The sequence below is a fragment of the Elephantulus edwardii genome, unplaced genomic scaffold, assembly GCF_000299155.1.
Source record: "Elephantulus edwardii isolate Elephantulus edwardi_28Jun2011 unplaced genomic scaffold, EleEdw1.0 scaffold00003, whole genome shotgun sequence".
NCBI classification, from domain to species: Eukaryota; Metazoa; Chordata; class Mammalia; order Macroscelidea; family Macroscelididae; genus Elephantulus; species Elephantulus edwardii.
Window position 1 is genome coordinate 20,592,082 of NW_006399753.1, and position 12,964 is coordinate 20,605,045.

Genomic DNA, 12,964 nt, shown 5'->3' on the forward strand with positions numbered 1-12,964 from the left:
ATTTCTTTTTTATATAGCATAGAATTCATATTTATAATATTTTTGCACTTTCTACCATGACTTCACATCGTATAAGCAAAACTGACTCTTTCCACTCAGCAAATCTACTTCTGATTGTTTTGTTGTTGTGTTGTATATTGCAGAATTGGAACCGATCCATAGCTGACCCTCTGGAGGATTTTCAGAGGCAGTTAACACGTTGCCACACACTTTTAAATTGACGGCCGTGCTGTGAAACACATTTTTCCCCTCTATAGCCATCATTTGCGGCAACGTGTTAAGTGCAAGGGAGGAGATGGCCCATCCTTCTACTGTGGAGCAGCTGGTATATTTGAACCGTGTGCCTTCTGTATGGTGGTGCTCATTCTCACCACTAGGCCACTCTATTTTATAAAATATACATTTATTCCATATGAAGAGTCAAGAGTAATTAAAGCTACATTTCTTTATATACTAGTAAAGCACAAACATCTATATTAACCACATCACTTCTTTGTTGTTGTTGTAGTTGTTGTTAGGTGCCACAGAGTCAAATACAACTCAGAGTGACCCTAAGGATAACGGCCTTGAACCCTGTCTATCCTGCGCCATCCTCATCATTGCTAATACACTTGAGTAAAGTATCTGTGTTAACAAAATCTTTGGTATCTCCACTTCAAAGTCGATAAACTCATTATTTAAGTTGTACCACTAAAATAACGTCAAGATTTGCTACTTACCATGGATTGTCTTGGGTTTTTTAGCAATCTGCTCCTTCCACTTCCTTGAACTGAGCTGGTTGGGAGGTGGAATAAGTATGTTGCTAACAGTACAGGGTAATACAAAGAGGGCGCCGACCTGGATCAAACAGAGCACGCGGTCAGTGAATGCATACCAGGTGCACTCTTGAAAGGCGCCACGTGCTCTTCCACTCATGCCTCACCAATTCAATGTGCCTTTGGCAATGTTCTCTTCCAATCATGACACTAAAAAGGAAAAAGAAAACCCCAAAAGTGCTAAAACCCACCCCTCAAAAGCAAAAAAAATTCCAAGCTATGAGCTTCTTCATACCACTTGAGGCATACCTCACTGGAAACCTGGGTCAGTCACAATTATTTACATTCACTTCAGATTGTGAGTATGCTTTATTTGCAAACTAGAGAGCTTGAAAGACCTTTCATCCAAAGGTTGCGATATGGTCAGCAATCATGCCAACATTTTTTAACTAGATGAATGAATGACTAGTCTGACTTCAAAATAGGAATAAAGAGAAATGTGTTAAAAATCAGAGATTTAATGCTAATAGGTCTAAGCTGCAGAGAGGACCATGAGTTATGTGCTGCAAAACTTGGAGCGGCTTCTGACTGAATTATGAGAAAACTCAACATTCATCTTAGGAGTCCCAGGGCTTGGCACACAGATGTTTATTAAATATTTGCTCAAGAAAATGAAATTATATTCAGGGAAATTCCAAATTTAATTAAGCAGCGAATAAAGCTAAATTGCAATTCTACAAGCTGTATTTTGTCTGTTATTTTAGAGGAGGAAATTACATCTATCTGCATATCCCAATAAATAACTAGCACCCATTCTCCTAAAACTTTGGAGAAGTTTAGGCAGGGAATTTGTCAAAGTTTTTAAATCTAATGTAAAGCGAGTATTTTAACTGTATTATCCAACAAATCATTTCACATGAGATATGTGAAATCCAGTTAACTTATATTTTAATGTGCTAGTTTAGTTGCTACTTTTTATGTATGCTTAATGAACAGATACAGTAACAGTAACTTTTCAAGAAAAAAATAAGCAAAGTAAAATTACAAATGCTTCAATTTTCTCTATTATGGTAGCTATAAGTTTTTATGTCAAATGTATTTCATACAAACAAGCATTCTAAAATCCAAAACCATTGTTATGGAGTCCCTTTCAATCCCAGCAGCCCTTCAGGGTAGAGTAGAACTTCTCCAAAGAGATTCCAGCTGTAAATCTTGACTGAGGAAGACTAATCTTTCCCAGTAGAGTAGCTAGTGGATTTGAACTGTGACCTTTTGTTAGTTAGGTAGTCCAATACTTAAGTCAATTCACCTTCAGGACTCCTCAATCAAGTTTTCAACTTAACCCACTGTTTGTCAAGTTGGAACCAACTCAGACCTGACCTTCAAGCAGTCTGTAAAGCAACAATCCACATGGAGAAAACGGATGATTTTTCCCTCACACGTTGTTGTTGTTAGGTGCCAACAAGTTTAGTGTGACTCATGGCGAGCCGATGAACAGCCACCCTGAAGCCTGCCCTGTCCTGTCCCATCCTCACTGTCTCCCAAACTGCTCACTCATAGCTGCTGGTATATTCAAAGCTGGTAAATTCATGGGTGTGACTGTTGGGCTAGTACTACAGCAAATCCCTATGTCCTGCTGGTGTGTAGCTTCAAGTCGGAAAGACCCACAGCTGGTCCTGCGGCAGGTCTGCGTAGGCAGTAACTCGCACAGGGGAGACGGTCCATCTTTATCTCATGGAGCAGCTGGTAGATTAAAACTGCACACCTTTGAGTTGGCCGTGCAACTCCTCACCGCTAAGCTACCAGCGCTACATACTAGCCCCTCCCACCAAGTTCCCTCAATCAACCACTAGATGAAAAAAAACCAAAAAATGGAAACAAAAAATAATCATTACGTATAAGAGGTGTGTATCTGATTTTATAAGCACTAAGCCCCTAGTTTTTTTCTACACAAGTGAGACCACCTAGCCAAAAATTCATGCCAAGACTTGAGTTAGCCACATCAGAGCTATCCTATTTTCTTTGCTTTGTGGGGAGGCAGCGCTCCATTTACGCAGAGCTTACGGCTTTATATAAACATGCTGTGATTTTCCAGCTGAAGAGGTAGCCGCCCTTTCAAAGCAGCGTATTTTCAAGCTAACCATTGGCACAAATATGAACATAAACATGCTGCAAGTCCTACAAATACAAATTCCCTAGGAAATCTATTTCTACTGCTTTCGGAACTAACCTGGATTATGAACATCTGTCCTCACCTGTACACTAATCATCAGCTCTCTCTGAGAGCTGCGGGGGGCGGGTGTGTGTGTGTGTGTGTGAGAGAGAGAGAGAGAGAGAGAGAGAGAGAGTGATCCTTTCAGGCTTTCTATCACCAGAATGTCAAGGTCAAATAGCATTTCAAACTTGACTTTCTATTTAGTTTTTCAGTAGGTTCTCCCTAAACAGCACTAACTATAGAGACTGTGACCCAGGGGAAGGCAAGACTTCTATCTGCTGTTTCCAGTATCACCGTGGCTCCCACTCCACTCAAAGGCACCTAACAAGAACAATAGAAATCTTTAAAAAATTCAAAAAGAACAATAATAACTGTGTTTGTCGTTTTGTAAACCCTCCTGTTTTAAAAAAATATCTCCTGGCCACAAGATCTGTAGGCATCATGATCTTCTAAAAACCCTCCTTTGTCTCTTCCCAATGTAATCAAATGAACTTTACTCCAAGAGGCTCTTGCGTATGTTCTGGGCTTAGTCACATCCCATTTATTCATCCCTTAGTGATTAAGTCTGCTCTTATTTTACAGTCATGGTTCAAGAAACAGTAGACACGGCCATCTAATATAATAAACTTAAAACTACTGAAAATGGAGCTCTGGTGGCCTAGTGGCAAGAAAGCTGCACTGCAATCCCAGAGGTGCACGGTTCAAATCCACCAGATGCTCTGCTGGAGAAAGAGGGACAATCTCCTGTACCGGTTAGATCTGATTTGATGGTACATGCACAAAAAATTAAAAAAAAAAACCCTACTGAAAATGCTAGATAAAAATATATCCAAAATTTCCTTTACGAAAACAATTTTTAAGAAAATTGTAATCAATATTTGATTTGATTATATAGTTATGGAAAAACTTTTCTAATTATAATAATTATTTTCTTCCTACAGGGTTACTTAATAAGTCTGTTGTTAAAATAATAAGCAGATATTATTTAAATATTGCCAGTAAATGTTTCATGCTTTAAAAATTATTTCCACAGAAATATAATCATCATAAGCAACCGAAAAGAAAAGAAAGCTTTTACTTTTCTCCGTTAACAAATTATCTTGACTTCTGATGAGTCCATGGAATAGAAACAGGTGACAAAAGAATAAAAAATGTCTTCTCATAGAAATGGATTCGCGTGTTGAGCAGATGCATTATCAATACATCTAATGTGTAATCTGAATCTGAAATAATTCCCAGTTATAGAATTACTTGTGGAAGCCTCGTCTTAAAACATCACTTCAGCATCATTAACATCATTATGGAAAGCTCAAAATACCTTAATATGAATCAGGGACCAAGCTTAGGTCATATTAAAAAAAATACACCATACAAAAGCAGATTAACAAACCACGTTTTCTTTTCTCACACACTTAAAAAGAAAAGAAAGAATCACAAAATGAAATCCAACCAAAAGAACTTCTTCTACCTTGCCACAGAGAAAAGAAATCTGTTCCAACAGCAACATGGAATTCCGTTTGGTGCTGTGTGTGGTCATTCCTCTGTACTACGGAGTTAAAGGAACAGTGCAACGGTAACGGGGCAATGATTCTATGCCAGAAAATGAGCTTTTCTTCTTTTTTCATTGATGTCAAATGTAATGTCTAAGTTGAAGAAATTATTTATTAAAAATTATAACAGAAAATTCACAATTAAACTTTTCCTTAAGGATAATTATGTTCTCGATGACTGGTTGTGTTTAAAACATACAGAAGAAAAGGTGGTACTGTAAATAGTATTACTACAAACTATAAGAATAAGAGCCTTCTTAAGCTGTCATCTCTAGATGAAAATTTAAGAACTGCATCAAGTCCCCCATTTCCAACAAAGTTTTTACACAAAATAGTCTGTTCTTAGGTGTATGTTCTAGAAGAAAAGCTGAACTTCAAAATATTGATAGATTTTTCTCAAAAGGAGTTTAAAATGTGTTGACTATTCCCAATACATGGTCAGCACTGGGGTGTGGGAGAAGAAATCACCAGGACAGGAGAGATGAGGGGGGATGCGGATGAAGAAAAAGGAGAGGTGCGACGGGAACTTGATGAGCTGGGAAGAGAAGAGTCACAGGTCAGTGGTGATTAATTACATAAAACACAACACACAGAAATGACTGTATTAGTGAGATGTGTGTAAGTGTCCAACAGAGGAAGGTGGAAGGGGGCTGAAATAAAGGAAGGGGGAAATTATCAGGAAAGCAGAGTTTAGTGGGTGGAGGAGGGGGTGAAGGAATGGGAAAGATTCAGTGGGGACTCAAGACATGGGTAATGATAGGCAAAGATCAATACTAACTAATTACATAAAACACTGTATATGAATGCATGAAACAAAGTAAATGAAAGATTGTTAGAATACAATGTATATGAATGAAATACAATGTAAATGAATTACGTATGCAAACCAATTAAAAACTTTTTTAGAAGTGAATGATGGTGAAATAAATGATAATTTAAAAAAAAAAATCCAGTTGGAGTTTATACATCTAATCCCATCAGTGGCGGGAAGATTCTGTGAACTCTTCTGGAATAAGTAAGTGACTTTCCCCAGATTACTAAACCCTCCACTTAATCAGCAATGACTGGCAGTGCTAGTACAGAAGCACCTGAGCCATCCAACGTGTCTCCCAGTCCCCCAACCCCAGAGTGCTTTCTCTGGGCCTTAGGTTTTCCTTGGAAGACAGTTGGAAAATTACTTGTCAAAAGCAAGGATTTAATATGACAAAAATATGCCAAATATTATCTACCTTGTGCCTTACATGCCTAATAGATGAAGTGAGAGAGAAGGAGGCTTGGTAGTTATTTATGTCTGAAAGTGACCCTAGGCTTATATTGCCAGGTGATAAATTAGTTCCATGGTCCCTACATTTATTAAGTATGAATACTCATGGCATTATAAAAAATAACAATTCTCCACTGCACCTTACTACTTCATCCATGCCTGCCTGAACTCTCTCCGCTTCATGAAGCGTGCTCTTCTGCAAATTCAGCTGCATGGGTTCCCTACAAAGGGACCTGCCTTTATTACTCTAGCCTCATTCCCCCCACATACAACTCAGTGTTTTCTGGATTTACATCTTTAACACACGTTGTAACTTACACTGACTCCACATTTCTAAAACTACTTCTTTCATTCAAGCTCTATAGATTTTCCCCAACATATTACTAATCTAAAATTTCTGATCCTGGTAGGATTCCTCATCATCTTTCGGGTAGAGGTCAACTCCCAAGCATGGCGTGGGAGGACCATTTCGGGACCTGACTGATCTGATTCTTAACTAGCCCTCCAATCTCTCATCACTTGGAAACCCGCTCCTCAAATATAAAACAAAAACAAAAGCCCGCTATTGGCAATACTAGACTACAAACCAGTCCTTATCTGGGTAAAGGACTCTTATGGTTTTGTAAATGATATTCATTCCACAGAAATGAATTTTCAACAATAAATAATCACATTGCTTTGGGCAAACATAATTCAATGTCATTCCTTCCACAATAATTACTGAGAGTATACTATGTGTTATGACATTTTAGTTTTCGATTTCTCTAAGGTAACACTGAATCAAGAAAAACACAGAAGGCCTAGAAATGCATTTCTGGATTTCAGAAGTAGACCGTTTATAAGTAAGTAGTAAATAGAGTAATAGTAAAAAAGCAACAGAACACACGTCCAATAATGTGTGGGGGGAGCTCTGAGTAAAGGGTAGAAAGGACAGAGTTTTAAATAATGCTGGTGGAAGGAGAGGGTTCAGATCTGGTGTGTTAGGGCCATTACATTGTTAGCACCTAACAACAACAACAACAAGAGAGTGAGAGGATAGATTGAGCCTGTAGTTAGGCCAAGAAAATTATAACTGCATTAGTAACTGAGTCACAAACATTTCTATATTCCTACCCTTAGCAGGTACTCAGTAAATAGCAAATGAACGCAAACATGCTTCTGCAGAGAGAAAGACGTGCCAGGTACAGGATTCAAGATGTGGAAAAAAGCATGACCTTTTTCCAGAGCATCTCCAACAATAAAGATCTGACAACCCACTCACACATGAACATTAAAGTGATGACTGCACTTAAACAAAAAAATTAATGTACACCTAAACATGTGTATTTACCAGGTTATACCAGAACATCCTACTGGACGCAGAGAATTCATTCTAAAATGAACAGTCAATGAAAGGATACAACTCGAATTCAATGTCCGACATGTAACAGGAGGGCACGTCTGATAACTTGACCATCTGCACAAATTCTAATGCAGGGCCGTAATAATGGAAAACCTACAGAAAAAAAAGAACATTATGTAATGGCATAAATAAAATTAAATTCATAAATTGATTATTGGAATTCTTAGGACCTTAAACAGGAATCACACATACACACAAAGAAAACATGGTTTTTATATATTATAGAAATCTAAAATTTGACTCTGTGCAACAAGTAAGAGTTTTTTTTTTTATTTCCAGTCTACCTTTTAGAGTAAAGAACCAGACATGGAAAGTTCCCAGTAACTAGGAAAAGTATTAAGAGAGAAAAAGAACATTAAGACTTGAAAGAGAGGTCTTAGCTTTTTCTGCTCTCTTCAGCAAAACAGATAGCACATATATTTCTTAACATTAATTCAAGATTCTGTCTCATCTTATATACACAAATACACGCTTGCAAAAATGATTACATATACAATTAATTACCTTTGGTAAAATATTCTTATCCTTTGGTGGTATCATCTTTTTAGCAAGAAAATAAGCATTCAAATGAGACGTGCTAAAATTCGTAGGTGTCACTCCCTTTAATGAAACCTCAGGAAAATTAATTTCAGAACGGAACTGAAAAGAAACCAAATGAACACAATTATGAGTATCGTGAGTAAAACTAGAAAGATGACTATATCTTATTATAATGTAAAGGTTGACAGTAAAAAGCCCTATTTGAATTTCTTTTGTTTTTTTAATTTCTCATCTCAAAAGTGGTTCTCGTATTTATGTACAGATGCTGCCTAAATCTTCCAAGACTTTGATTTTAATGACAAGCCCTCTTTAACATTTCAGTAGCCTACCAAAATAGGCTAAGCCTATTCTATGCAATCCCAGCACTAGATAACCTCGTTTTCAGCACACACTTGCTCAGTCGCATACCTTCCCAAAGGTCTGTAGATTCTGCAAAGAGACTCTATTATTCACATGAGATCTTTCTTGTTGTTTTGTTACGGAGTCAGAACTGATCCATAGATGACCCTTCAACAGGTTTTTAGAGGCCATAAATCTCACAGGAAGACATTGCCCATCCTTCTACGAAGCAGCTGGTGCCTTTGGGATTGCAGAACAGCTTCTTACACTAGGTCACCAGACGTCCCTAGTAGATCCTTGTTAAGTGTCGGTGAGTCAAGTACAACTCATAGTGACCCTGTTAACAGTAACCTGAACCCTGTCTTCTTCTCTACCATCTTCATTCTCTCACACACATTAAAGCCCACTGCTGAAGTTACCATATCAATCGATCTCATTAGGGGTCTTTCCTTCGCTGACCCTCCTTCTTCCCAAGCATGATGGCCCTTTCCAAAGAACAGCCTTGCCCAGCCACATGTCCAATATGAAAAAGGGAAGCTTTGCCATCTTTGCCTCCAAGGAGCACTCTGGCTACACTTTTAATCCAAGACATACCTGTTTGGTTTTTTGGCTAATTTGCCTTAAATAAATGATATTGATAAACAGATTACTTTCTAGCTGACACTGTAGGGGTACAAGTAACATAGCAGTAGCATAAAGGTTAGCATTTATGAGTAATTATGCTTCAGATAATATACTCTTCGTAAAAATCTATAAGCACTATTATTATCTTTATCATACAGATTAAGCTTACTTATTACCAAAGGTGCACAAAAATAGCTAGAAATGAGCTGTGATGTGAATGTGAACACAGGCAAAATTGCTATAGAATTTATGTCCTTAATCACAACAATGCCTATGGCTAAAAGCTATTCTCCACCAAAATAGAAAAAAAAGGTGCTTTCAAATTTGTAGTGCATTCTGTAGTGGTATGGACTTTTCATATCATAATCGTAAAAGAACTAATTAAAAAGAACCACCAGTATAGGTCTATATACACCCAGCTTCAAAAATGCACATAAAAAAAATTTCTTGAACTAATCAAACACTCCATCACTTCACTTGGTTCCTTGGTTTTGTGTATGTTAAAATCACTTGCAGAGAGACTGCGATGAGCCAAGGTGCACGTAACCAAAGGAAGCAGCCACGCAAAGTCCAGCTACCTAATTAGTTTTGTCAATGACTGAAAGGCCTGCTCTGTAACCTCTGAGGACAAAGGTACCCATTCACCTTTTGTTCCCATATCTGAATCTTGCCTCTCCATAACTCCTTCGCGTCAATTACATTTCTGAGATCCTCTAAAGGCACAATATTCGCAGAAAGGTATTCTGCAATTTTCTGGCAATTTCTACAAAACAAGAGACATTATGACAATGAAGTACAGGGTTTGATATTTTATTTAAACTGGACAGCTATAATTAACCACAAACCTAAGAGGAAAATTGGAACGCTTACATCACTAGGGTATTTTCTAGGATTATGATGCAATAATTTTAATATTGTGATAAAACACTCACTAAAGGTCAGTCTCTGAGCGAGCTGCTGTCACATGTTCATTTCATCCCACGTCCTCATGTATGTAATTATTACACACACTTACACACACACTCAACTTCAGCTTCTCAGCTGCTCTTCCAAAACGTCCCCATTCAGCTTTGTCCACAGCTCTCCAGACAGCAGCTGTTCTCACAGAACTTGATGACTGCTGGTCGCCCTCCGTCTCCTCTACTAGAGGCCCACACCCACACCCTGTCTCTCTCACTGTAAGAGCCTTTGCTGCTCTGCTTGGAGTAAGTCAGTGCTCAATAAGCATGTATCAAAAAGACCTAATCTTATTTGAATACTTAAGAACAGACCACTGATACTTACTAAAGTGTTTCAAACCACAATAAATTAGAATAAAGAAATAAACACCTCACAAATGTTAAGTCAGAACAGACTCATAGCTGACAGTGGGGTTTCGGTGGTTGTAAACCACACAAAAGGAGACTGGCTATCTTTCTCCAGAGGAGCAGTGGTTTCAAACTGTCCACCTTTGGTGGGCCATGTAGCTACCTACCCAGTGGGCCTACAAAGTGCATATTTTTTTCAACACTGACACATAAAAACAAAAGAAGCCACAAGCCTAGCACCACAAATTTTGCTGCACTCCCCCTGGATCCTCCAAGCCTATTTTAAATAGCTGTGTATTTGGAGAGTTGGATGTCTTCACAGCTATCACAAAACAGCAACTACAACATTTAGTAAAAATCTAAACACCTCTGAAGTAGGACATCTGAGAGATGAAAAATCTTGATAAAAGAGAGAAGTCTCTTGAATCACCGTATGATAGCCCACTTTATCTTGCCACGTTAAAATAATCTCCACGTGCTGACAGTATCTCTACAACGTGGTGGCACAGACAATGCACAAGAGACAACACAGGCTATCATCAAAAAGGAACAAGGAAACTTGCATTTCACACTGATTTCCTGCTATGGTCATTTTTGCTGAATGCCATTCCTTCAAATGCTTCAAAGCTCCTACGGCAGGTAAGCAGTCCTTCAGCTTCGGCGGGTCCCTGTCAGAGGGCAACAGCAGTATATCGATCATTGCTCTACCTGGAAAGAGAAGAATACAGATTTGATTGATTTTTTTTTTAATTTTTTATTTTATTTTATTAAGTTTTGTGTGCGTGTACCGTCAAATCAGATCTGACTGGTACAGGAGGAGATTGCCCCTCCTTCCCCGGCAGAGCATCTGGTGGATTCAAACCGTGCACCTCTGGGATTGTAGTTGCAGCTTCTTGCCACTAGGCCACCAGAGCTCCCCCTGATTGATTTTTTTTAAAGGTGTTAAATCTGCAAGTTTCCAAGCACAGCCCCGAATAATTGAATTGTATGTTTCTTTACAAAATAAGAGTCTAACTTTAATTTCTAAAACTCTTCAAAATAGTGACATTAGCTCAAAGTCTTTTAAGATTTGACGTCAAGCCAGGTTATCATAACTTGCTAGAACATGCCAGAAAAACAGGAGCGACATCATAATTACTTGCCAATTCTGTAGCAGGCGCTAATTATACACGCTGCTCTTGAGATCATTAATGCTATTGTTACACTAAATGAGGAAGGTAACAAACCTGAGTGGGTTCATCGTCATTTTCTCTAGTTTCTTTTTTGTCATCCAAAAAGAGAACAGTTTAGTACAAAATTATAATGTACAAATAAATGACTTCTCTTTTAAAAAGATAATCAAACACTCAGAAAACTCAATTACATTGACAATATCATTAGATTTTTAAGAAAGAGTAACTTTATAAAATTACACTTTCACTAGAGGACAAGAAAAAAACAAAATGAAATATAAACCCAGGTAAAATTTTTATAAAGTTCTATAGTAGTAAGTACTATTGATAGTTAAAGTTCTATTTGCCAGAACAGCTACTAACTATTCTTTTCATGCTTCTTTAAGCTTGACACATGCAGTAAGATGTTGATCAAGAAGTAACTGTTATTTTTCAGGTGAGACCTTTCATTTTAAAGTAGGATCCTTGAATAAAGGACTAGATTGCTGGGAGCTCTAAGCTGTTCTAAGGTTATCACAAACGCTTCACTCGTCAATGCATTTTCAGCTCCTTGTCCAGGGGACAGCACTTGACTCAACTCAATCTTGCTGCCATGGAGCTGGTTCTGGCTCCAAGTGGCCCTCCACTGGCTTCCAAAGTTGTAAATCACGAAAGGAGATTGCCCATCTTTCTCCCTCAAGGCTTCCGGTGGATTCAAAACCTCAGAGACATACAGTTTTTGAGTTAGTAGAACACCACATTATGAGCTATCCCATCTAAACCTTTAATATTTAAGAAATAAGTAGCTGATCTATAACAAACTCTAAGTGATTAAAATATTCAAATAAGAACGTTCTTCAAAAGTTATCATAGATGCCAAATTGTTCCAAGCTTTAGATGCCAGCTACTTGATTAGTACAAAGAAAAGTTAGCTAAAGACAATCATTTTAAAAATAATATAAAATAATAAAAGCATAGGCTTTCCATTATGGGAGGTGGAAGGCCTAGGAATGAAAATTCTGAGTAAAGAGCTGCTTTTACTGCTCAACTGTTCATTTGTTAATGTGTATATGGAGCTCTTGTGGAAGAGTGGTGAGAAATTGTGCTGCTGTCCCAAAGGCACGTGGTTCAAATCCAGCCGATGGTCCACAGGAAAAGGCTGGGCAATTTCTTCCCGTGCGAATTACTGCCTCTGAAAATCCGCTTGCTGGAGGGTCCGTTATGAGTGGGTTCCAACTGGATGGCACACAAAAACAACAACACAGCGACTTCAGAAGCCCTGCTGGTATACAATGTTTAAGTGTGTGACTATTAACCAATTAGTCAACGGTTCAAACTCACCAATTGTTCCACAGAAGAAAGAGGCAGTAATATCTTTACATGAAGATTTACAGCCTCGAAAACCAGGGGGCAGCTCTACTCTGTCTTACAGGGTCTCTGTGACTTGGAATCACCTTGATAGCAACAGGTTGGATTTTATAATGATTTAACAATAAGAGATTATTCTCCAAATCACTAACAAACTATCTTTACTGGGAGTTTTTATGAAAACTAGCATTCTATAGAATATACTCTGGGGGTAAAAAAGATGGATAGTGGGAAATCTCTTCTAAATCAGAAAACAGACAAAATCAGTCCTGAATATTTTAAGCTCTGGTGGCCTAGTAAAGAGTTGCCCTGACAACCCAAATGCAGGCAGTTCAAATTCACCGGGTGTTCCATGGGTAAAAGAGAGGCAATCTCCTCCTGTGTAATTTTTTTTTTTAATTTTTTAATTTTTTTATTATTTTGTGTGCGTGTACCGTCAAATCAGATCT

General features: G+C 38.0%; 1 protein-coding gene across 1 annotated transcript in view; it reads right to left on the reverse strand.

Moving 5' to 3' along the window:
* The window catches only part of MTBP (Mdm2, transformed 3T3 cell double minute 2, p53 binding protein (mouse) binding protein, 104kDa), a 91,553-nt gene that overhangs the window by 57,835 nt on the left and 20,754 nt on the right, over positions 1-12,964 (reverse strand). The window contains exons 6-11 of the mRNA XM_006879318.1: positions 10,560-10,704; positions 9,335-9,452; positions 7,691-7,825; positions 7,185-7,279; positions 4,439-4,511; positions 720-837 (exon numbers count right to left, since the gene is read on the reverse strand). Coding sequence (XP_006879380.1) covers positions 720-837; positions 4,439-4,511; positions 7,185-7,279; positions 7,691-7,825; positions 9,335-9,452; positions 10,560-10,704 — 684 coding nt within the window. The remainder of the gene's footprint in view (positions 1-719; positions 838-4,438; positions 4,512-7,184; positions 7,280-7,690; positions 7,826-9,334; positions 9,453-10,559; positions 10,705-12,964) is intronic.